The sequence below is a fragment of the Rhinatrema bivittatum genome, chromosome 8, assembly GCF_901001135.1.
Source record: "Rhinatrema bivittatum chromosome 8, aRhiBiv1.1, whole genome shotgun sequence".
In the NCBI taxonomy this organism is placed as follows: Eukaryota; Metazoa; Chordata; class Amphibia; order Gymnophiona; family Rhinatrematidae; genus Rhinatrema; species Rhinatrema bivittatum.
This window is the reverse complement of record NC_042622.1, coordinates 256,567,168-256,594,059: the sequence shown is the minus strand read 5'-3', so window position 1 is coordinate 256,594,059 and position 26,892 is coordinate 256,567,168. Positions and strand designations below refer to the sequence as shown.

Genomic DNA, 26,892 nt, shown 5'->3' with positions numbered 1-26,892 from the left:
CCCTGTAGATCAGGATTTCTTCATTGGTCTGGAAACCCTAAGGGTACCAGGGCAGGGTCAGTGTGATCTCGGAACAGACTGCCCACCAACCTGGCCTAGTTATCAATACCTCAGCCATGATTTCATATATTTCCCCCAAGGAAGCACGCAGTCCTGTAAATGGAACAATCAAGGCATGAACTAAGACTCTCCTGTCCGCAGACAGGGTTATCCCTAAAATGGGGAAGTATAGCTTGCAAGTCATCACAACAAAAGAGTAGCACCTCTGTTATGGGGTCCCTCATCCCCCCACTCCCTCAGCCATGGATATGGCGAGTGGTTGAAAGGCATACTTGCCAATTAAATGGACGAGAACCCTCCTCACTGAGGTGGGGGTCCCACAGGCAAGAATGACTGACAATTGTTACCTGTTTGTTTAAAAAGTTCTATTTATCTATTTGTTCAAAAAGTTCTTCGTTATATGTAATTGCCTTCAAGCAAGCTTTTCAACAGTTCTCTGTAAACCGATTTGATTTGCATATTATGTAAGAAGACCGATATATAAAAAAACATAAATAAATAAATAAATAAATTGTGGTCATCCACGAAAAATGCCCATTGAGCTCAGCAGGTATCAATAGTGACTCCCAGACAAGAGAAATCCCTAATATTCACTGGGGAGCTACCCCGAAGAGGAGACCCTGAGTACAATGGGGAGACTGAATTTGGAATAGCTCCCTCACGAAATAGACCTGCTGCTCCTTAGGACGACCTAAGAAGAGTGCTATTACCCGATTTGCTCTCAGATCCCGCAGGAAACGTTAAGCGACTGCCAGTCAGAAGAAGTGAAATCCCTTCTCCAAGAAACAGAGAATGAGGGCCACCCATTGTAGGGGTGGTGAACTAGGCGTCTGGCGAGGACCCATAAAGGACAGGAAAGCGATGGGAATTGGGGCCTCCAGATCCCGATAAACCTTCCAACTCTCCAGGTGAGAGCTGGGTTACAGTCATTGACCACTAAGGTGCATAAGCAATCAAATCTGCCACTTGCAGCCACCCTTAGATGTTGTAGGCCACCACGGCTCTTGCACTCACCAACGACGGATCACATCCATGGCACCAAACGATGCTGCGCCCAAGACTTCAACAGAGCTTGACCATGTTGCAGGCTTGATCAGCTTGATGTACACTGTGCCATCAACAGTGTCCCATTAGCCTGCAGACATAAACAGCCCAAGAGCACTGATGGAGACCCCCAGTGCTCAAAGGTGTTGAGGGACCAGTAGTACGGAGGACACTAGTGAAGCCGGAAGGCAGAGTAACCTGTGGTCCCAACACAGTACTGACACACTGCATCGGTGCCCAAAAGAACCGATGACTGCCGGCGCCATCAACAATTCCCCTCAGCTCACCTATACTCCCGAGGACATCGATGCCATAAGCTTGATGGTGTTCCTTGCCAGCGGCCATGGCTGAGGATTGTCATGACAGCAACCCTAGCGCTCATCAGCACCAATTGTGTAAGAAGCTCAGCCGTGGCTCCGATGCCCCACAATCCCAGTGCCTCAGGGCCCCTGAGATGAGTGACATCCATGGTGCCCGACAGCTGTAGGCCAGTGCTGCTCCTCAGTGCCCCATCTGGACAGCACAAAGGAGCCTCAGAGGCACTGAATCCTGGATGCCTCAGTGCTCCAGGGTGCTTCGTGTTTATGGCGACCCCAGCGCTCGGCAGCACCAAGGTCGTCCAAGGCCCGTAGCCCCTGTCACCCGAGGGCTTCAGTGGCACTTGAGGGCTTTCAGGAGCCCCAGCAGTCAATGGTCTCAAGGGTAACCAGAATGCTCAATGGCGATCCTGGTGCCTTGTCGACAGTGCTTGACATCGTCAAGAGTGGCAATGAATGGCATCGCTGGCCAACACACCCAATGGCCTCCATGGAGACATAGAAACATAGAAATGACGGCAGAAGAAGACCAAATGGCCCATCCAGTCTGCCCAGCAAGCCACGCAGTTCATCCATTTATTTTTTTTTTCCCACCCTTTTTCTCCCTCCCACCCATCACTATTGGCTTCCAGCACCCTCCGGCCCCAACTCCCTTCCACCCCTCCACCATGCAGAGAGCAGCGCCGTATCCGCATCCCAGTGAACATCCAGCTCAATCAGGGGTAGCAACCGCCGCAACAAGCAGGCCACACCCCTGCCCCATACTCTTACCCACCCCTGCTTTGTTTGTTTGTTTCTTGTTTTTGTTTTTTGGAGATGGCAGCCCTCTGTGAAGGCGGAACACCAACCACTGGCCACTGGCTTCCCCGTACTTCGATGGCTTTGAAGGTGTTGATGACATCAAGGTGCCACACACCTTGATGGCTTTGAGGATGGTGATGGCACCGAGGGGTGTCATGCACCCCAATGGCACCAAAGGCGGCTACGCACTTTGAGGGCATCGAGGGTGGCTCCGATGGAGTCAAGGGTGACCATGGTGCTTAATGGCAATCGTGGTCCCCAACGTGGTCCGGACTACGACACTAGAGACCGATGCTGCCACTCCACTGTGTTGAGGCCCAAGGCGCCCAATGACATTAAGGTTAATGTTGTTTCTCTGGTGCTTCAAGAGCCCATAATGCTCAATGTGTCTTCAGTGCCTGCTGACGCTTACAGTACCGAAGGTCCAGCCAGCGCGCTCAAAGCGTGCACAGTGCTTTTGGTGGTCTTACAGCATCAAGGACAGTCACGCACCTCGATGGCATCAAGGGCACCCTGGCACCTCGATGGCATCTACGGCGACCATGGTGTTCAGTTGTAGTTCTGGGCCCTGACATGGTCCTGACATGGATATATCAGACCACCGGTGCACTGGCACAGGTGTGCATGGGCAACCATTACTGGGCATGGCACCAAAATTGCTGCAGTGAGCTGCTTACCCAGGCTTCTGCTTGCCCTTTCTCACACGGAGACTGCACTGCCATCACAGACAAGCAGGAGGGTAGGGAACATCATCCAGGGCTCCTGCCTGTGGAGACTAGTTCCTTTGAATGTGGGGAGGATGAGTTCCCCCCCCCCCCACACACACACACAAGGATGGTGTGGTCCTTGATCTCTTCACTGTCCAAGCTTCCATCGATGCTGATCAATTGGTGAAACAACATAGAACTCCTGCCTGGGTACAACCCAGGCGAGTCCCCAGGCTCAGCAGCCTACATATATCACCCTACATGTATCACCCATACAGCTCCCTCTGAAATAGAATCCATCCTAAAAAAAATGAAACCTTCATCTCACCCATCTGACACCATCCCCACAAAACTCCTCCTCTCTGTTCCCAACCCAATAGCCCAACCATTAACACACATCATAAACCGATCCATCACCCTGGGTCATGTCCCCTCCTCACTAAAACGGGCAATAGTTAAACCTATCTTAAAGAAACCAAAGCTCGACCCCACTGAACTGACCAACTACCATCCCATCTCCAACCTGCCTTTCATTTCAAAAGTCCTGGAAAAAGTTGTCAACATACAACTTACTGACTACTTAGAAAACAATAACATCCTCCAACAATCACAATTTGGTTTCCGCAAATATTTCAACACAGAAACCCTCCTCCTCTCCCTCACCGACTACTTACTCAAAGGACTAGACAAAGGCCAATCATACATCCTTGCACTACTAGACATATCCACGGCATTTGACACCATAAGTCATAAAATTCTACTGGACTGCCTCACTGAAATTGGCATATCAGGTACCCCACTTCAATGGTTCACCTCCTACCTAAAAGACCATCAAATCAAAGTCAGAATAGGGAACCACGACTCCAACGCTATTAACCTTGCCCAAGGAGTCCCCCAAGGCTCTTCACTTTCCTCTACTCTCTTTATTCCCTGCCCCTCTGCCATCTCCTTTCCGAACTCATCCTTACTCATTTTATCTATGCAGATGACGTACAAATCGTCATCCCCATAACAGACTCCATACCCAATGCAATCAAAACCTGGGAAACTGCACTCACCACCATAAACAACCTCCTCACCAGCCTCAATCTTGCCCTCCACTCTGCAAAAACTGAATTCATGATAATCTCACCTCAACACAATCCCAACTCCTCCCCCCAAATCCACTCCACCCCCCCCCCCCATCAATCCCAATTTCCCATCACGTAAGAAACCTGGGCGTCATCATTGATGACCAACTCAGCCTGAAAAAATTCATTACCACCACCTTAAAAGATTGTTACTTTAAGCTACAAACCCTGAAAAAACTGAAGCCCCTCCTCTACTTCAATGATTTTAGAACAGTGCTCCAAGAACCATATTTTCAAAAATTGACTACTGCAACTCTCTCTTACTAGGCCTCCCCAAAATCCACATTGCCCCCCTCCAATTGCTCCAGAATGCAACACCAACACCAGAAGGAATGAGCACATCACCCCGATCCTCAAACATCTACATAACCAAAATATGAAATGGCTTAATAACTCCTTAGTCTTCCGCAACACCAATAGACCAACCAGACCCCAATACTCAGCAACCTTAAACACACCCTCACCCAAACTTACCCACTACAACTCCACCAAAGAGCGATCCCTCTCCATCGCAGGCCCCTTACTCTGGAATACCCTACCCCCCGATCTTCGACAAGAAACAAGCCCACAAAAATTCAAACAAAAACTAAAAACCTGGCTTTTCTTACAAGCATACACTTAACCCGCTCTTTAAACTCCTCCCCCCCACCAGTTGACAATATCCGTACAAGATGTAATTATCTATGCATTTTCTGTATATAGTTTACCCCAACTCCCATTATATGTATAGCCAGCCCATAACCTGCAAGCTTCTAATATTTTGCGAATATCTATGTGTCATGTATATAGTTTACCCCAATCTCCTCCCCTGTTCCTCCCCCCTGTAGCCACAACTTACTGTTTTTAATTCCAGTGTTTTCTGTAAAGCAAATTCTGCTATTGTTATGTTTTAATGTAAACCGATGTGATGTATCTACGAATGTCGGTATAGTAAAAACTTTAAATAAATAAATAACTAAATAAATAAATCACCCACGGACTGCTCTAGAAAAAAAAATCACATTACAAAAACTGTGAGAAGAGAGCAAAGGGACTGTGCCTAGCGGGCAGTGTGATAACTATAGCTGCACAGGCTCAGTAGGGTATGTTTAAAAGTTCTAGAATCTTTGAGATCAACGTTCCAGGCCGGGCTCCATCCGATGATGTCACTCATGTGTGAGGACTGCCAACCTCGGAGAAAAGCAGGAACTACAAATCCATAGCTGCAAAATTAAGACAAGCTCAGCCCAATCCTGATTACCTTTTCACTTCATGGCCCCCCCCAAGTGCCCCCTGCCCTCTCATATCCTCCTCTGGGAGGAAGGTGATACTCCCTCCTGTCTTCCTCCCTTCTTCTCTCCCTTTTTAGAAAAACAGTTTAAAACTCTTCACTTACCCCCCTCCCGCCCTCAAGGAGAATGACGCTTCAGACACTGGTAAACCAAGCAGAAGCCCCCACCCTGCACAAAATTGGAAAAATATTCTTTTAAGTGATCTTTTCCTTATAAAAGGGGGCATTCTTGGGGATCTGCTAAATGACTCCATGTTGTGTCCTTTTTTTATTTAGTGTATAAATTTGTATGTGATTTTATGTATGTTTTCTGTTAACCGCTGAGAGTTGGTGATTGAGTGGGTTATACATTTTATAGATAAATAAATACATTAAATATATTCATCAACCCCCAATGCTCCCCACACTGCCCTCCTGCTAACATCCGGCAAGTCAACCCAGGATTTTTGTATCAATCTCCCTACCAATAAGCATTCTGAGATAGGTACATAAGAACATAAGATATGCCATACTGGGTCAGTCCAAAGGTCCATCAAGCCCGGTATCCTGTTTCCAACAGTGGCCAATCTAGATCACAAGTACCTGGCAGGATCCCAAATGGTTGATAGATTCCATGCTGCATTTCCCAGGGATAAACAGTGGATTTCCCCAAGTCCACTTTAATAATGGTTTATGGACTTTTCTTCCAGGAACTTTTCAAACCTTTTTTAAATCCAAATACACTAACAGCTTTCATCTTGAAATCCAGCAACAAATTCCAGAGTTTAATTATGTGTTGTATAAAAAATATTTTCTCCTATTTGTTTTAAATGTATTACCTAATAACTTCATTGTGTGCCCAAGCTTTTGTACATTTTGAAAAAGTAAACAATCAATTCGCATTTACCTGTTCCATGCCACTCATTATATTATAGACCTCTATTATTTATTATCTATTACCGTATATCTCCCCTCAACTGTCTCTTTTCCAAGCTGAAGAGTCCTAATCTCTTTAGCCTTTCCTCATAGGAGAATATTCCATGCCTTTTATCATTTTGGTCACCCTTTTCTGTACCTTTTCTAATTCCATTATCTTTATTTTTAGATGTGATGACCAGAATTGCACACAATACTCATGGTGCAGTTTCACCATGCAGTGATACAGAGGCATTATGATTTTCTCTGATTTATTTTCCATTCCTTTCCTAATAATTCCTACATTCTATATATTTTCTTGACCGCTGCCTCACACATTGAGAGAGGATTTCAACATATTATCCATAATGACACCTAAATCTTTTTTCTGGATGCTGTTTCCCAAAATGGAACCTTGAATTGTATAGCTATAACTTGGTTGCTCTTCTCTACACTCAGCACTTTGCACTTGTCCACATTAAATGTCATCTGCCATTTGGATGCTCAGTCTCCCAGTCTCACAAGTTCCTCCTGTAGTTTCTTACAATCCACTTGTGATTTAACAACTTTGAATAATTCTGTATCATCAGTAATTTTTTTTTTAATTCATATTTTATTACTTTTTTTCACAAAGTATTATTTAACATACTTCGCCAGGTAAATAAGACATGCATTTTACAAGTAAAATAAAGGAAATTCTAATAATCTTAACAACCAATACAAATATACATATTCTTATATTCGAAGAAAAACAAGGATGTGACTCCTAGGCTGGAAAATAAAGGAGTAATAAATTATACTAATAACACAAGAAAACTGGTCTAACGTGCGATGTCAGTTATTTTCTTTTGATTGACTTATTAGCCTATTGCGATGGAATTAGTCACACTTCTGGCATACAAAAAGGACTTGAGCTGTTCTACAGCTGAAAGCACAAATCTCTCGTCTTTATGACCTATTAGACAACGACATGGATATTTAAGGACAAATGTATATCCTAATGTCAAAACTTGAGGTCTAAAGCTCAGAAATTCCTTTCTTCTAACCTGGGTCGGCCTTGACAAATCTGGAAAGATCTTTACTGCCTGGCCATGGAATTCTAGACCCAAATTTAGGAAATAATTACGCATTACCTTACTAACATCTCCCTCAGAAATGAAAGAGACTAATAAGGTACCTCTATCTAATATTTCAACATCAGAGTTTTCAATAAATTGGTTCAGATTTTCCAAGACTTCCATGTGATTTTCTCCAATTTTTCTTAAAGATCTAGTTAGAAAAAAAGCCGTATTATTTAGCGGCATTTGAACTTCATCAAACTTTGGGCCTTATTTACCAAGGCTATCGCACGCCTGTGCTACCTAAATCGGGGCGGAGTTGGCCCCAGAAGAGGAGGAGTCAGGGCGTCACCGGGGCCGACTCCGCAAAGACACAACAGACGACGAAAAGGTAAGGGCCTTTTCGCGTCCTACTTCGCGCCCAATAGCTACACCTTCTATGGTGGCGCTATTGGGTACGAAACCGGCAGCGATCGCACCGCGGCGGTGCGATCGCTGCCAGCTAGCACAGGACTGCCCCCCCCCCCCGCTTCGATCCCCGCCCCCCATTAGCGTCGTTTTCTAAAGTATCGCAGGCCTGCGATACTTTAGAAAATGAGGCCCTTTAAACATTCAGAGAGATACTTTTTCAAAGTGCTTTGGGTATTCTCCCCCAAAGCTCTAGGGAAATGAGTGAATCTCAAATTCAGATGTTTAGAATATTTCTCGAGATATTCCAATCTTTTTGCCTGAGTTCCAATATCTTTAATGAGATTCACATTGACCGTTTGAACTTGTATAACTTTACAATCCATCTCAGTTAGCTTTTTTCCTATCTCATTTATTTGTCTGTCCAGGTTTTGCTTAGTAGTCAGCAGTTCATTATCCAGCTTATTATATTTGGTCTCACAAACATTTACCAGTTTCCCAATTGTAACCATCAAGTCCAATAGAGTATCCAGGGTGACTACTGCTGGTTTAGGGGTGGTACAAATAACTCACCCCTTGCCAGAGCAGTTTGAGATCCTCGGGCTTCCAGCGCTTGTATGTCTCGTAGTCTTTTTTCCTCCTCTGCAGAACAAACTGGGGATATCGATGTAATTAATCCCTTCAGTCTTTCAGGCCCCGATGTTTCAGCTGGGCTAGAGGAGAGATGTTCAGCAGGCACAGTCTCGCTCCCTCGGCGTCCCCCTCCCTTCAGGGAAATGAGGTCATCTCCCTGTGATGCTTCAGGAGATCTCACCGAAGTCACTGGCACCAGGGGAGGCCTGCAATCAGGAGGGCTGAGAGCAGTATCCCCAGGTGGCAAGAGAGCTCCTTCTCCACTCGCTGCAGCGGGGCTTTCGCTCCCCTTCTCTACCGACATCTGGGTAGTGTACGAGTCGATCCTCTTTTGTCCAGAAGGTAAGTCGGGTACAGAGGGATATACCCAGACTTTTCCTTTACATTTTGCAGGCATAATACTCAGGATAATGTTAATCAAAGAGGAGTGATTTCTCAACGCGTCCTCTCACGCTGCCATCTTGACCAGGAGTCCCCATATCATCAGTAAATTTGATCATCTCACTTGTTGTTCCCATCTCTAGGTCATTTATAAATATGTTAAAAAGCAGCAGATCCTAGTACAGATCCCTGGGGCACTCCAATATTCACTTTTCTCTAATTGAGAAAATTAACCATTTGGCCCTACTGTCAGTTTTCTATCTTTTAACCAGTTCTCAATCCACAAAATAACATTGCCTCTATCCCATGACGTTTTATTTTATCAAAGTGTCTCTCGTGAGGTTCTTTGATAAACACTTTCTGAAAATCTAGATACACTATATCAACCAGCTCACCTTTATCCACATGTTTATTCACGTCTTCAAAAAAATATAGATTGGTGAAGCAAGGCATCTTTTGGCTAAATCCATGTTGTCTTTGTCTCATTCAATTATGACTATCTATATGTTCAGTAATTTTGTTCTTTCAATTATTTTTTCCCGGCACTGATGTCAGGCTCACTGGTATATAAGTTTCCTGGATCAATTTTGAATCCTTTTAAAAGTTGGGGTTACAGTGGCCACCCTCCAATCTTCAGGTAACATAGCTGATTTTAATGATAGTTTACAGATTACTAATGGTGGGTCTGCAATTTCATTTAGTAGTTCTTTCAGCACTCTGTGATGAATATCACCTGGTCCAGGTGATTTGCTGCTGTTTAGTTAGTTAATTTGCCTGTTTACATCTTCCAGATTCACTGAGATTTGTTTCAGTTCCTCTGAATCATCACCTTCAAATATTGTTTCTGACGTGGGTATCTGCCTTACGTCTTCCTCAGTAAAGACCGAAGCACCTTAGTGCCCCTTTTATCTCTCAATTATTCCATGGTCCAACTGACTCCCTCGCAGGCTTTTTGCTTCAAATGTACCTGAAAAAGGTTTTATTATGAGTTTTTACTTCCACAGCAAGATTCTTTTCAAATTCTATCTTTGCCTTCCTCATCAATGCTTTATTTATTTATTTATTGGGTTTATATTCTGCTTTTCAGCTCTTCAAAGTGGATTACATTCAGGTACTGTAGGAATTATATCTTACTTGTCAGGGCTTATGCTGTTTCCTGTTTTCTTCATCCATATCATTAACTCATTAGTCTTTTATTTTCTTTATTTTCTTAATTATTCTGATTTTATACTGTAACTATGTATTTATGTTCTTAATTTTGTAAACCGTTGTGATGGTATAACTGAATGACGGTATAGAAAATTTGTTAAATAAAATAAAAATAAATATCCCTTTTCCATTTTTTTTAAGATGTGCTTTTAGCTAAAATAGCCTCTTTCACCTCACTTTTTACCCATTCCAGCAGCTGTTTGGCCATCCTTCCACCTTTTTTAATGCGTGGAATATATTTGATCTGGACTTCCAAAATGGTATTTTTAAACAACCTCCAAGCCTAGAGTAAACTCTTAGGGGTAGATTTTCAGACGAGCGCGAACAGCCTACTTTTGTTTGCGCTCCAGGCGCAAACAAAAGTACGCTGGATTTTAGTAGATACGCGCGTAGTCGCGCGTATCGGCTAAAATCCTGGATCGGCGCGCGCAGGCTATCGATTTCGTATAGCCTGCGCGCGCCGAGCCGCGCAGCCTACCCCCGTTCCCTCCTAGGCCGCTCCGAAATCGGAGCGGCCTAGAAGGGAACTTTCCTTTGCCCTCCCCTCACCTTCCCCTCCCTTCCCCTACCTAACCCACCCGCCCGGCCCTGTCTAAACCCCCATCCTACCTTTGTCGGGGGATTTACGCCTCCCAGAGGGAGGCGTAAATCCCCGCGCGCCAGCGGGCCTCCTGCGCGCCGGGCCGCAACCTGGGGGCGGGTACGGAGGGCGCGGCCACGCCCCCGGGCCGTAGCCACGCCCCCATACCCGCCCCCAAACCGCTGCCGACACGCCCCCGCAACGCCGCGCGCTCCGGCCCCACCCCCCAACACGCCTCCCGACACGCCCACTCCGAAAACCCCGGGACTTACGCGAGTCCCGGGGTTCTGCGCACGCCGGTGAGCCTATGTAAAATAGGCTCACCGGCGCGCAGGGCCCTGCTCGCGTAAATCCGCCCGGTTTTGGGCGGATTTACGCGAGCAGGGCTCTGAAAATCCGCCCCTTAACCTTTGTAGTTGCTCCTTTCAATTTTCCTAACCATTTTTCTCATTTTATCAAAGTCTCCCTTCTGAAAGTTAAATGCTATTGCAGTATATTTCCTTAGTGTTCTCCCTCTAGTTATCAAGTCAAATTTAATCATGTTATGATCACTAATGCCAAGTGGCCCCAAATCCATTACCTCTTGCACCAAATCAAGCATATCACTGAGAATTAGGTCTAAAATAGCTCCCCCTCTTGTTGGTTCTTGTATCAGCTGTTCCATTTATTTAATCTAGAAACTTTACCACCTTAGCAAGTCCTGATGTGACCTTTACCTAGTCAAATCCAGGGTAACTGAAATCACCGATTATTACTATGCTGCTAATTTTGTTAGCTTCCCTAATTTCTGTTAACATTTGATCATCTGTCTGTTCATTCTGGACAGGTGGATGATAGTTCTACATGCATTGTATAGAAAGGTGAGGAAAGCATAGAGTTATAAGAACCAGATTCAGATCACTCTCTTCTCTGTTGGAATGGAGTCAGCCGATCTCCACAATTTTCCCTAAAGAGGGCTCTTGTTAGATTAACTCTTCAAGTCTTCCTGACACAGAAACAGACATTTTGGAAATGTTTCTAATGGTAATGTCACCAATGACACTTTTTCTTCACCAGAATCCTTTCTGTTCTCTCTCTTGGCTCCCTTCCTTCTCTGAATGCCAGTTCCCAAACCCCTCCATCCCAGGGGGGAGGGGATCTTGGAGATCTCTTCACCTGGAACCACATTCCTCATGCATGCAAATATAGCTTCAAAAATAGTAATAATTAAGCCGCACCTTGAATACTGTGTGCAGTTCTGGTTGCCACATCTCAAAAAAGATATAATTGCACTGGAGAAAGTACAGAGAAGGGTGACCAAAATGATAAAGGGAATGGAATGGCTCCCCTATGAGGAAAGGCTAAAGAGGTTAGGGCTGTTCAGCTTGGAAAAGAGACGGTTGAGGGGGGATATGATAGAGGTCTACAAAATCATGAAAGGACTTGAATGGGTAAATGTGAATTGGTTATTTACTCTTTCGGATAATACAAGGACTAGGGGGCCCTCCATGAAGTTAGCAGGTAGCTCATTTAAAACAAATTGGAGAATATTCGTTTTCGCTCAATGCATACCGTAATTAAGCTCTGGTATTCATTGACAGAGGATGTGGTTATGGAAGTTAGTGTAACTGGTTTTAAAAAAGGTTTGGATAAGTTTCTTAGAGCAGAAGTCCATAAACTTCAATAAGGATTAGTTGCTTGGGATCTATTCATTTATTGTTTGTGTACTTGCCAGGTACTTGTGACTTGGATTGGCCACTGTTGGACACTGGATACTAGGTTTGATGGACCTTTGGTCTGATCCAATATGGCATATCTTATGTTCTTATCTTTGGCCTCTGTCATCTTGGCCTTTTTCAAGTCTCAGAACCTTCCCTCTCATGCAGTATGCAGCCACGCCTTCCCCCTACTTCTCTTATTTCTAACTCTTCTTTCTTTTTCTCCAAACTATTCTAATAGTTTATCATTTTTGCACCTTATTTTGGGGCGGATTTTCATACTCCGCGAATAGGCCTACTTTTGTTTGCGCTCCAGGCTCAAACAAAAGTACGCTGGATTTTAGCAGATACGCGCGGAGCCGCGCGTATCTGCTAAAAACCTGGATCGGCGCGCGCAAGGCTATCGATTTTGTATAGCCGGCGCGCGCCGAGCCGCGCAGCCTACCCCCGTTCCCTCCGAGGCCACTCCGAAATCGGAGCGGCCTCGGAGGGAACTTCCTTTTGCCCTCCCCTCACCTTCCCCTCCCTTCCCCTACCTAACCCACCCACCCGGCCCTGTCTAAGCCCCCCCCTTACCTTTGTCGGGGGATTTACGCCTCCCAGAGGGAGGCGTAAATCCCCGCGCGCCAGCGGGCCTCTTGCGCGCCGGGCCGCGACCTGGGGGCGGGTACGGAGGGCATGGCCACGCCCCTGGACCGCCCCGGGCCGTAGCCACGCCCCCGTACCCGCCCCCAAAACGCTGCCGACACGCCCCGAAAACGCCGCGCGGTTCGGGCCCGCCCCCCGACACGCCCCCTCCGAAAACCCCGGGACTTACGCGAGTCCCGGGGCTCTGCGCGCGCCGGTAGGCCTATGTAAAATAGGCTTACCGGCGAGCAGGGCTCTGAAAATCCGCCCCTTTGTGTGTAATTAAGGCAACATCACTTTTCTCTTTTTAATAATCTCTTCCCCATGCCTCCCGGTCATTCTTAAGTACTCTGATACACTCTAGGTATTCAAACAGCAAGAATACCTAAGGAGCAATTTCTGGAGATGCGGGAAAGAGAAAAAGCATTCCAAGACACAGAAAAATATGAACAATGAACAGCTTAAGAGAGACCTCAGAGGAGGATATAGCAGCACCCCAAGACACCGATTCATAAATTTGTTAATTGGAACTCATTAATTACTGAAATGTCCTTAAGCAGCTAGCTACTGATCCTTTGAGGACAGCCATCTTTGTGTTGCCAGTGACATCATATTCACCCACAGAGGCCCATGAAAGGTTCATGATATCATCAGTGACACTCAAACCTGCTGAAAGAATCTCAGAGTTATTAGGTTAAAATACACATTTTTCAAGAACAGAGGATCCTCTCTATTGCTGCCTTCCTTCCCCCTTCCCTACTTGGACATGGCTTCTGCAGCTCTTACCTGTACAGGTAATAGAAGAAGGAGAGCAGATAAAATGCCAACTTGCACCAGGACTCCTTTTGGCAGTAGTTCAAGATGTCAGCATTCATGATGGAGACCGGATCATACATGACCTCAGAGCCATCTGCAGGGCGGTGGAAATACCTGGAAAGAAGAGGGAAATGAAAGAGCTTATCAACTGTACTGTTAATGCTGGTGCAGAGAGGAGGGTTTTAGATTTGTTAGGAACCTGGAAACCTTTTGGGGAATGAGCCTTTTCCAATGGGATGGGCTCCACCTTAACCAGTATAGCACCCAGCTGCTGATGCTAACAATTTTAAAACTAGACCACAGAGATAGCTGACAGTCACTCAGAAGCACATGATTTGGAGTTAGGTATGTTTAAAGGATACTGTTAAAATAGGAAAATTGGAGTATCATGATAGGATGTTGACAAAAATGAAAGTAGCTCAGATGGATTGAAATACAGAGCAGACAAATAAGAATGATTCCAGATTACAGGAATCAGCTGCTAATAAGTGGGTTGTAAATAGGAATAGTGAGGTCCATATTCAAAAGCCATTTAGACAGATAAAGAAATAGCTATCCGTTGAAATGGCTTACCAGGATATATTCAGCCTTTATCCAGCTAAATTCTTGCCGGCTAATAAGTTAGAAGGCTAGAATTTAGCTATAGAAGTTAGAGGTGGTCCAGGAGTGTAACTGGGAGGAGTTGAGTTAGACAGCTAAATTAACAGGCTAACTCCAATATTCAGTTAGCCAGATAAATTAGCCAGGTAAGTCTGATCGAATCAAATAGCTGTCCTAAAGTTAGCCAGTTATAAGATTGGAGAGTTAGAATGTATTGCTCTAAATAAGGTATTGACATAATAGGCATCACAGAGACCCAGTGGAAATAAGATAACCATTGGTACACTGACACCAAAATATATAGAAATGACAGAGTAGATCAAACTGGTAGAGTGCTAACACTATATGTTAAGGATTCCATACAGTAAAGTACAATACAAGTTCTGCAGGAAAATAACCACTCTGGAATCTTTATGGATATTAACTCCATGCATGTCAGGTAGTAGTATAGAAGTGGGGGTATACTATTCTCCAGCTAACTAGGGTGGTGAAAACTGTGAAATGCCAAGAGATTACACAAGTTAATAAAAACAGAAACAACAATAATGAGAAATTTTATTTACCCTGCTACTGATTGGGTAAAGCAGAGTTGCTTACCTGTAACATGTGTTCTCCGAGGACAGCAAGATGTCAGTCTTCACATACCATCGGATGGAGCCCAGCCCAAACTTTTGATCTCAGCTTTCAAACATGCCCTACTGAGCATGTGCAGCTGTAGTTATCACCCTGCCCCCTAGGCAGAGTCCCTTAGTCCATAAAATAACTACTAATACATAGAGAAACCAACTCCCAGAGGAGGCGGCTGGATTTTGTGAGGAGTGACATCTTGCTGTCCTTGGAGAACATCTGTTACAGGTAAGCAACTCTGCTTTCTCCAAGACAAGCAGGATGGTAGTCCTCACACATGGATGAATCCCTAGCTAAATGCTGCTCAAAACAGGAAAAAGCAGGGGACCCTACAGTGCTGAAAGCACCACCTTTCTCCCATTTTCCTGTGAGGAAGCTGACCCAAAAATGGGTCTAGGTTGTTACGCGAGCCATCCGCGTCAGACACGTGTCGCGGCCCCCTCACCTTCTTACACAGACTCCAGCTCCTGGTTCCTCCTCGCTAGTGGCAGTGGGCCGCCGGCTGTGACTTCGGGCCGCCCCCGGTGCCTCCAGCTCTGCCATGGTCCCAAATGTTGCAGGTCAAGATGCCATTGCTTGTTGGGCCTCTCCGCGTGGTCCGCGGAGAGATGCCACTACCCGCGCCGCGCCCCTCCTTAGGCACACGCGCATCGCTGATCCTTATGAAGGGCCCTTGGCTACAGAATCATTCTCCCCAATTCAACTGGGGTTTGTTGCAACTGGTGAAGTGGGGTCCCGCCTACCACCAGTCCTGTCTCCAGAAAGTGATACCACCATCTATGGTTCCTCTGGCTACTACGTCCTCTGGCATACCTGCTCCCTATGCAGCTTTTGAGGACATGTTCTCCAAGCAAAAAGCCAACCTCCTTCCACCTCTTCGAAGGTTTGATTGTCCAATCGATCTCCTTCCAGGAACCACACCTCCTCGAGGATGCACCTACCCTCTGTCTCTGCCCGAGACGAAGGCTATGATGGAATATATCCAGGAAAATCTCACAAAAGGATTCATCTGCCCGTCTACTTCACCCACTGGAGTGGGATTCTTTTTTGTGACCAAGAAAGATGGGTCACTTAGGCCGTGTATTGACTACCTGTAACACGCCCGCAGTATTCCAACGAATGATGAACGAAATCTTCAGAGATCTACTGTACACAAAAGTCATGGCTTACCTGGACGATATCGTCTTTTCCAAAGACCTTGATACCCATCGCGCTGACGTCCAAACTGTTCTTCAGTGCCTTCGTGAGAACCATCTGTTTGCAAAATTGGACAAATGCTTGTTCGAGAAATCCAGCCTACCTTTCCTTGGTTATATCATCTCCCGGCAAGGGTTCTCCTTGGATCCAGCTAAAGTAAAGGGAATCCGAGATTGGCCATAGCCGGTGTGCCTCAAGGCGCTCCAGCGCTTTTTGGGATTCCTCAACTACTATCGTCATTTCATCCCTATTTCATCACTATTCTTTGCCTCATGGAACTATTATAATCAGGGTTTTGGATCAGTGAACCCTGACAAGCAAAGTAGGTCTAGATCCTCCTGGATACAGGAAAAGGCCTAGAAAATCAACCAAGAGAAGATCTCTTGAAGGAAGACCTTACACTTTCCTATGGTGCCACAAGACAATCGAAAAACCAACTGGGGCCAGAAAGCCCTCCAGAAAGAATCTGTGGGCCAATAACAACTGAAGGACAGAATGCCTTTGCAGAAATGTGTCCAATGATTGGCTGATAGGCACAATGGGCAGAAATACCCAAGCAACACTTGGAAAAAGAAGCAGCAACAGCGGCCAAGTCTGTAACTAACTTTACCTACCAAAGTACCAGACAGATCTGACCACCCAGGACAGATGTCAAGAGTGTCAAGGGATGAAAGACACTCCCTGAAAAAGGATCGCTAGCCAAAAAACCCCCGAGTAGAGAATTAAGCTAGGCCTGAAGCTCACCCATGCTCATCCTGTCTACAGGATAGCAACCCAGTGAAGAATGAAAAGCTAAAGGCAGTACTGGCCAGAACTTGGTGAAAAAACAAGGAAAAGGTGGTGTACTGATCCCTGCAGGTATACACTAAGACAGCGATTCTCAACCGGCAGGTGTGTCGCGTGCTACTCACAGCCGGCAGGGCCGAAGAAATGAAGACCGGCGCGGCTAGCCACTACCGGAGACCAGACCAGTGGGGCCGAAGATCGGAGCTGCTGGCTGCTGCCGCCGGAGACCAGGCCAGTGGGAACAAAGAAATGAAGACCTGTGCTGCTAGCCACCGCTGGAGACCAGGCCGGTGGGGTCGAAGACGAGATGTTCAGCTGAGGGCCTTTGTGTGTGTGTATATGTGTGTGTATTTGAGATCGGAAGGGTGCTTCTGTGTGTGTGTGGTGTGTATGTAAGAAAGGGAGGGTGCTTCTGTGTCTGTGTGGCGTGTATGTGAGACAGGAAGGGTGCTTCTGTGTCTGCGTGGCATGTATATGAGTCAGGGAGGGTGCTTCTGTCTGTGTGGCATGTATGTGAGACAGGGAGGGTGCTTGTGTGTGTCAATGTGTGTGTGCAAGAGAGAGATGGAGCTTGTTTTTGGCTGGCTGTGGCTGTGAGAGAGAGAGAGAGGACCGTAAGGACAGCTTCAACAGCTACTGCTGCTTCTGGTGTGGCCTGCAAGGGAAAGGAGTTGGAGAACTGCTGCAGAGGGTAAGTAAAGGTGGCTTTTTAAGTTCATTTTTCTTGACTGACTGCCATTTTAATTATTGGGTAGTATGTGATGTCTGCTGTTTTAAAATATTTTATTGGTGTTTGAAAAATTTTTAATAATTTTTAAGAGTTTTTAATTGTTAGATGATGTTCTGTTCATCAGTTGTTTTGAAACATTTTTTCATATAGTTTTACAATTATTTCTGTGTGGGAATCTATAACAGCTTGGTTTTTTCTGTTTTCCTAATGGGAGGTGTATTGGTGTTTAGGGCCTGGTTTAATATTTGTAGTGTTGCCTTTTTATAGGTAGGGTTGTTCCATTTGAGTGCATGCAGGTGTAACTTTTGCGGATCAGTTTGTGTGCATTATTGTAGACCCTGGGACTTTGTTAGGTGCTATATTTCTGTTTCCATTTCTCCAGGTTTATTCTGCATGCAGAGTGGCTTTTTTTGGATTTTCATTCCAGTTTATCTCCATATTTGTAATTTGTGGTCTTTCTGTACTTGATGAAGGTCGATCTTGTGTGTATGACCAAGGTGAGATATTTAACTAGCATGTAGGCACATAAAATACCTCATTTTATTTGTTGTGTTTTCTCAATTGGACATGCATTGGTGGTGAACTGCAGTCTTTTTATAAGCAGGGCTATTTTGCCTGGTAGTAGAGGGAGTTTGTGTTGCTGTTATTGAGATAAAACCAGAATCTTTTTTTGTATGGTGAGTTGTACGAGGAATGTTCTAGTTCTGCTTTATACTCATTACTGAGCTCAGGGTGGGGGTGGGGGTTAGCCCTGTGACTGTCATGTGTTCAGTGTGTCTCACATATGAGGACCATCTATCAGGTGTGTCCCGCAGAAAAAAGGTTGAGAACCACTACACTAAGATAAACCATGAATGCCCTAGCTTCCCACCCCCACCCCTCCCGCCGACATTCCGACCAGAAGTCAGAAGGAACGAAGAACACAATAAGGCAGACCCCAGGCTGCAGAGATAAGAAGAAGCCTCTATATTTAAGAGCCCCAACCAAACAACTCACTGCTGATAGCAGTTCAGAGTTATAGAGCCCCCCCCCCCGAGGCAGATCTCTCAACATGATAGGAACAGCTGAAACTGAGGGATAACCTCCTGGGGAAGAAAGCCACCAAGAAACAGGAAGCAGAGATGCTGCCAGTGCAAACACCTGTAGAAACAGGATTCTTTTACCGACCTGGCATTCCGAAGAGTACCAGGGCAGGGTCGGTCTGATCTCGGAACAGACTGCCTAACTACCTGGCCTAAGTATCAATACCCAAGGCCATAATTAGATTTACTTTTCCCAAGGAATCATGTGGTCCACTAAGTGGAACAATGGCTGCATGAACCGGGACCTCCCCACCCACAGACAAAGTTATTCCTAAAAGGGGGAAGTATAGCTCACAAGCCACCTCAACAAAAGTGTAGTACCTCTGTTGTGGCATCCCTCATCCCCTAACTCATCAGCCATGGATATGGTGAGAGGTTGAAAGGCACACCTACCAACTGGGATGTAATTGGATCAGAACCCTTCTCACTGACGTAGGGTCTAACATGAGCGAATGACTGGCAAGAGTGGTCATCCATGAAAACCACACATTGGGTCAGATTTTAAAACCTACGCGCGGGTGTAGATTTGTGTACGCAGGATTGCGTGCACAAATCTACGCCCGATTTTATAACATGCGTGCATCCCGGGGCTTGCGTGCCTCGCCGGGCCTATGCAAAATAGGCTTGGTGTGCACAGGAGCGGGTATGCGTGTAACCATTTAAAAATCCGCCCCACTGTGTTCAGTAGTATCAAAAAGGTGACTCCTGTGTGGGAAAAACCCCTAATCTTCACTGGGGAGCTACCCAAAAGGGGAGACCCCGGATATTTGGGAGATATTTGGGAGACAGGGGACAGATATATATATATATATATATATATATATATATATATCTGTCCCCTGTGTATATGTGTGTATGTATATATATATATACACATATGTGTATGTGTATATATATATACACATACACTCAGGTACAATAACTTAGATTGTAAGCCCTCTGGGGATAGAGAAATACCTACAGTACCTGAATGTAAACCGGTGTGATATCTCAATTGAGATGAATGTCGGTATATAAAAATAATAAATAAATAAATAAATATAGTGGGGAGACTGAATCCGGAATAACTCCCTCACAAAATAGACCTGCTGCACCTTAGGATGACCTAGGAAAGAGTGCTGATGCCAGACTTGCTCTCGGATCCCATCAGGGAACAAAGAGCGACTGCCAGTCAGAGGCAATTAAATCCCTTTTTTGGGAAACAGAGAATGAGGGGCACCCCTTGTAGGGGTGGACAACTCTGCATCCAAGGGGAACCCATAAGGATCGCCTCTGGAAATCAAGTCATATCTTCCCTTCCTGAAGGGACAGGAAAGCAACAGGAATCAGGGCCTCCTGATCCCAAAAAAACCTTCCTACTCTCCAGGGGAGAGTGGGTTACTGTTGCTGATCGCTTGGGTTCATAAGTGACCAAATTGGCTGCAGGAGGCCACCCAGGCAAACGGAGTAGGCCACCATAGTAATCCATGGACCAGCAAGATCATTGCTGCCATCCCCCCCAGTGTCCGCAGGTCCTGGCCTGCAAAGAGGTGAACAGATTCAAAAGAATTGAGGCTCCCATTTGGCAATGGACCTGCAAGGGACAGAAACCCAGAAGCTTCCCCTCCTAAGGGGATACAACTTAAGTTAACATGGGAGAGGTTGAAAGACATACCCCTCTTCTGTGGGAGGGAAAGATTGCCAACACTACCCTCCTGATGGTACTACCAGGAATGCAGTCTTAGGTCAGTCTTGTGGCAGCACTGCACAACCTGTTGTGCTCACCATGAGAGAAATACACACACACCCCTACACTCGAGGGCAACTGGAGGAATAGTGCCCTTTGCATTTAAAAGCGTGATAGCCAGTACTTATGCAGTAATACCTTGTCTTGCAGATGGTAGCATACATATGTACCCCCTCGCCGCACTTGTGGGTAGAATCCCACAGCACAGCAAGGACCAAGCACCACCTATTAGAGTTGGTGGCTGCGCACTGTCAAAAAGCAATCCAAGAGTGTGTGATGGTGCCCTCCTCGTTTGAGTCCCACCATACCCTAAAGTGCAAAACAAATGAGAAAGCTGATATCTTCAAGCAATGATGGCAGTCCCGCTATCTCTGGCACAGACAGAGAGAATGCCTCCCGCCAGCACCTGAGGCGCTTTGAAGGAGTAGATGAAACCCTCCTTGCCCAATTCCCTATGTTGCGCTCCACTATTGCATTAACTCTTAATGGAGTCAGCATGTACAGTGTGATAACAGAGTCCCCAGTGCCTCTGGGTTTCTGACTACAGTAGCCCCTGTTCGTGGGCAGAATTGCCCCCTGGTACCCACAATACCTGACAATGCTCCAAGAGGGAATTGGAGTCATGAATGGCTCACCGCCCTTTCCGTCGCATAACAGCAGAAGGGAAGCCCATGGTAATAAACAATGCCTATGGTGCTCTGTCCACAGGATAGCATCCCAGTGAAGAATGAAAAGCTAAAGGCAGTACTGGCCAGAAACTAGCAAAAAAACAGGGAAAAGGTGGTGTACTGATCCCTACAGGTATACACTAAGATACGCCATTCAACTGCGTCCACTAGTGCCCATAGTGGCAATGGCGCTCCTCAGCACTCACACACAATGAATCTCATCTAGGGCACTAATGATGCCACGCCTAGGGCTCCAACAGCGCTTAACAGCACCACAGGTGCCTGGCATGCTCGACAGCATATAACGCAATCAATGGCACCCCGGGTGCCTGCAGACAATGAAGGCACTGATAATCTGCGAACACCACAGGCTGAAAATGTCCGAGGGTTGGTGGCATCGATGGAGACCGGTGCCTGAAGGCATCGATGGTCTGGCAGTACTGATGATGCCCATGGTGCCCAAAGGCAGAGGCCTGTGGCACCGATGCACCACTGGGTGTTCCGCAGCACTATCACTGCCGAAAGGAACTGGTGATGGCCAGCTTCCTCAACAGTTCCCTTTGACTCAGCTATGCAGGTTCAATGGCGTCCATGCTAGCACCTATGGCTGATGCTAGTCTTGACAGCAACTCCGACGCTTGGTAGCACAAGATGGTGCTTGAAGCCCACCAGGGCCCCTGATGCCCCATGACCCTAGCGCCTTTGGTGCTGTAAAGTGGCTTTGGGCACCTAAGAGTGTCAGGTCTCAAGGCATTCAACGGCCTTACACCATCAATAGTACTTCTGGACACCACAAAAGGAACTTGTTGGTGCACCCAACATTTGATAGCCTTGAGGGCACCAGGCCATTGTGCACCCTGGATGCCTCAGCACTCCAGGATGCCTCGGGTCAATGGCGACCCTGGCACTCGACTGCACCTCTACCTCCCTCAGACCCAAAAGCCTTTTCAGCCAAGGGCCTCCATGGCACTCGAGGGCTCTCAGGACTCCTGTGCCCCAGCAGTCAATGCCTCAAGTGCGACCAGGTGCTCAATGGCAATCCTGGTTCTCCCTGGTAGCGATGGTGCTCGACATCATCGAGAGTAGCCAAAAATAGTATCGCTGGCAAACACATTCGATAGACTCCACTGCATTTGATGGCCTCAAGGATGGACCGATACGATCAGGACTGCAACAGTTGAGGTCGGTGATGCTATTCCACTGCACCAAGACCCATGGCACTCGATGACACTCAGGTCGGTGCCGATCCTCCAGTGCATTGAGAGCCTACAATGCTCAATGGTGTCTATGGGGCATGCCAACACTTACGGCATGGAAGGGCTCCCACCCCCAGGCAGGGCATTTGATTGCATACATGGCGCTCAATGGCCCTTACGGCATAGAGGACGGTTAGGCACCTCGATGGTATCCTGGGCATCCCAGTACCTTGATGGCATCAAGAGTGACCATGGCACTTAATGGCAGTCCTGTTCCTCGACACGTCAGACCATTGGTACACTGACACGGCTGTGTTCGGCAACCGTTACTAGGCATGACACCAAAACTGCAGCAGCAACACTATTTGCCCAGGCTCCTGCTCACCCTCTCTCACAAGGAGACTGCACTGGCAAGCAGGAAGGGATGCTACATTGTCCAGAGTTCCTGCTCATGGAGACTAGTTCCTTAGAATGTGGGGAGGATGAGCTCTCCCCCCACAGGAATGGTGCAGTCCTCAATCCCTTCACTGTTAGTGCCTCATTCGATGCTGATCAACTGGTGAAACGACACCGAACTCCTGCCTGTGTAGAACTCAGGCAAGTCCCAGGGCTCAGCGGCCTACACAGATCACCCACAAACTGCATTCTGTCAGTCCTGTCAGTACCAGACAAAGGCACAAAACAGAGCAAGGAGAGGACATAGAAACTAAACTGCAAATGCAGTATTTAATATTTAAGGAATATAATTAGACTGACAGGCTACACAGCGACTATGGCATGCCATGCAGCTGACAGAAAGTTGAAAAGAAGAGAAAATAAAATTAAAAACTACTGTAAGGAAAATAAAAACAGCTGCAGCTCCAGGAAAAAATCACAATAAAAACTGTGAGCAAAGCTGAATACTGTGATCACACTGCTCTTGCGTCCCAGTGCCCCACAGAAAAAAAGAGACTAAGGGACTCTGCTTAGGGGGCAGAGTGATAACTACAGCTGCACAGGCTCAGTAGGGCATGTTTGAAAGTTCTAGAATCTTTGAGATCAATGTTCCGGGTGGGGCTCCATTTGATGATATCACCCATGTGTGAGGACTGCCAACCTGCTTGTCCTCGGAGAAATGTCTCATCAGGGCATGCTAGGGAGGCAGAGTTTCTAGATGCCATTAATGACTGCAACATGAAGCAAGTTGGTCCAGGAACCAACAAGATGGGGGAGGAAATATTTTAGATCAAATTCTCAATGGAACAGAGGACCTGGTTGAAGGGGTAATGGTGTTGGGCAACTTGGCAACAGTGATCATAAAACTAGAGCAAACTGATAAACTAAATGGTAGTAAATCATCAGAAATTGGATGGTTCTGGAAAAACTCAAATATGAAATTGCAGACCTGCTACTTATAATCTGTAACCTTTCATTCAAATCTGCCTCAGTATCCAAGGACTGGATGCTGGCCAATGTAATGCCAAGTTTAAAAAAGGCCCCAGGGTGATCCTGGAAACTACATACCAATTTGTCTAATGTCAATACCAGGTAAAATGGAATGATTGTCAGAAACAGAATTGCTGTGCATATAGGAGTGGGACAGATACAACCCCATTTACAGAAGAAAGTGTTTGGGTGGAGCTAGCAAAACTGAAAGTGGACAGGCCATTTAGCCTAATGAGATACATTCCAGGATACTAAAGGAGCTCAGAGAGGTACTAACAGGTTCACTGTTCAGTATATCCTAGGCAGGTGATTCCGCAAGATTTGAGAAGGGAGGTTGTGATCTCACTTCACAAAAGTGGTATCAGAGAGGAGGCGGGGAACTACAGGTCAGTTAGCTTTACCTCGGTGGTGCGATAATTAAGAGAGACTCTGCTGAAGGAACCGATAGTGCACTATCTACAATTCAGTCGGTTGCAGGATACAAGGCAACATGATTTTACCAGAGGAAAAGCATGTCAAATGAATCCGATTGGCTTTTTTTGTTTGAATGACTAGATAATCAAGGAAGTGAACTCGATGTGGTTTACTTAGAATTCAGCAAAGCTTTTGATATGGTCCTGCATGAATAAATGAGAAGCCCGAGAATGGGTCCCAAGGTAATGGAATGACAACAGCATGGAGTGGGAAATGAAAGCTACTCGGAAGAGAGAACTGTGGTAAATAGAATGCCTCAAGGATTGCTTCTAGGACTGGTTCTGTTCAATACCTTTGTGCGCAATATTGCAGAGGGTTTATAAGGTAAAGTTTGTATTTATGTGGATGACACTATGATCTGAAACAGAGCCTATACACATGAAGGAGCAGAGAGAATGAGTAGCGGTCTAAGAAAGCACACAGGATGGTTGAAGGTTTGGCAGCTGGGATTCAATGTCAATAAGTTCATCAGAGTCATGCATTTGGGGTGCAGAAATCCAAATGAGCTGTACGTGATCGGGCGCGAAAGACTGATGTGCATGGATTGAGATAGTCCTTGGGGTGACAGTGTCTGATGGATCTGAAGGTAGCAAAGCAATATGATTGTTACGATTCTTGCCCGCGGAGCTACTCTCCGTGAGCAGGTCTCTCGCCTTCTTCAAGCCAACACCACTGGGACCCGCCTCGCAGCAGTTACAGGCTGAACCGCCATGCTGCTGACCCCCAATGCGGCCTAGAGCCGCTGCCGGCCTGCTCCGCGGCAGGGAGCCATGACGTTATCGCTGGGGTCCTCGTCGGATGGCAGGAGGCCGTCCTGAAGCCTGCCTGCTCCTCCCTGTGCTGTTTCCTCTGTGCGGCTGGGCACCGCTGTCCAGGGTCTTGTCTCTTCTTCCTGTTTCCGCTTAGGCGCCGGCACGCACCTCTTCACTGCATTTAAAGGACCCGTGGCCGGATATGCCGCAGGCTCCATCTGATGACAACTTCCTGCTTCAGCCCTATTTAAGGGCCTCTTCTTCAGTCACTCCTGGCCTTCGGATCAGGTTCCACAGTTGTCTGTGTCTTCTCTCCGGTCCAGGTCCTCCGTGGTCTTCTCCTGCTTTGACAGCTTCATCTTCATGTTCCTGATGTCCTTCGTCCGTGTCTTCAGATGTCTTCATGTTCCTGATGTTCTTCGTCCGTGCCTCCAGATGTCTTCAGGTTCCTGATGTCCTTCATCCGTGTCTTCAGATGTCTTCACGTTCCTGATGTTCTTCGTTTGTACCTCCTGATGTCCGTTGTCCTTCCTGATGCCCTTGCCTTCGCCTCTGCCTCCATGCCCTGGTTCCTTGATGTACACTTTCCTGGCGTGCCATTGTCGTGGTCCGTGACGAGTCCCACGGGAGGGTTGTGTAGGGCGCCTCACGGTTCAAAGGCCATCTTCATCTCCGCAGTGCAACCCTCTGGAAGACTTCTGCTTCAGCCCTAAGTTTTTAATCCTTGAGAATCGTGAATCCTGTGCTTGAGTCTTGTTCTGGTCTTTGGAACCTATTGCATTTCGTGTTCGTCCATGTCAAGACTCTGTTCGAACCTGCTCCACACCAGCGTGGTCTGCGACCAGTCCCGTGGGTGGACTGTGTAGGGTGTGCTGCGTCGCAGTCTCGACCCAGCGCTTTGATCCTTGCCTTCATCTACAGTGCCTTGATCCTTGCCTTCGTCTACAGTGTCCTCGCCTGAGTCTTCGTCTACAGTGTCCTCACTTCAGTCTTCACCCAAAGTCTTCTATGTTCTAAGGACTCCATCTGCCCTCATCCTCTGTCCGGCCTGCCGCCTTTTGCCGTTACCCAGCGGCAGGTCCGAAAGGGCTTGGAATGGTCGGAGGACTGTTCATCGATCAACATTGCGTTGTCGGTCATCCTGGGGCATGTAGGTCCGGTTGAGGGTCAGACCTTGTATCCTTGCCTTCACTTCAGCATTGTCCTGCTCCTCGTTACCCGTGCTCACACCAGCTCACCTCCCACAGTGTGTCTTGGGGCTCCTCCCTGAGTCATGCTGTGGCCCAAGGGCTCACAACACCCACTTCAGAAACGCCTCTGCCTCCATGACCTGGTTCCTCTGCGCTCGTAATAGAGCCGAAGGTCACAAGCCCTCGGTACTTAACAGCTGCTGGAGGCTGCGCTCGTAACAGGATCCGAAGGCCATGAGCTCGGTGAGCTGTGCCTGACGGGCTCCAGTTTTCTTTGGATTTTTTGTCCTTGATTTTGCCTGGAAATGTTTTCTTTAGTTTCTGGACTTTCTTCAACTTGTTTTTGCCCAGAATTTTTGCTCCTAGCTTCCTGGATACTTAATGCTTGCTTTAGTCAATTTTTTTTTGGTTGCTGTCTTGTTCCCATGACCTGTAGGAGGCGCCTGCATCCAGACCATCTCTGCGTTCACTCGTCCTGGAACTTCCTCAACTGGCAGGAGATGCCTGCCACGGTTCCAGTGTTCATCTCCGTTCTTCTCACTCCGATGTGGTCCAGCTCCATGGGTTTCCTACGACCTGCAGGAGGCGCCTGCACCCAGGTTCCACATCCAACAACCAGCATCCTCAACTTCGAGAATCTCCAAGCATTAGGGAGTACGTGTCTTTGAAGTGTACTCTACACCGCTCCAGATCTGGGCTTTTTCGACCAGCAGGAGGCGCCTGCACCCGTGACCTGTCTTCACTTTATGTCTGTCCATTCATCCCGTGCTTGCACTGGCCTAGTGCTGGCGCTGGAGTCTTCTCAGC

General features: G+C 46.8%; 1 protein-coding gene across 3 annotated transcripts in view; it reads right to left on the bottom strand.

The window, feature by feature from the left end:
* The window catches only part of LOC115098212 (ras-related protein Rab-1A-like), a 139,310-nt gene that overhangs the window by 3,440 nt on the left and 108,978 nt on the right, over positions 1 to 26,892 (bottom strand). For 2 of the 3 annotated variants that reach the window (XM_029614650.1, XM_029614648.1), the window contains exons 8-9: positions 13,603 to 13,746; positions 5,435 to 5,498 (exon numbers count right to left, since the gene is read on the bottom strand). In XM_029614650.1, the coding sequence (XP_029470510.1) occupies positions 5,465 to 5,498; positions 13,603 to 13,746 (178 nt within the window). In that variant the 3' untranslated portion in view covers positions 5,435 to 5,464. The remainder of the gene's footprint in view (positions 1 to 5,434; positions 5,499 to 13,602; positions 13,747 to 26,892) is intronic. The other variant, XM_029614649.1, reaches the window with a different exon arrangement.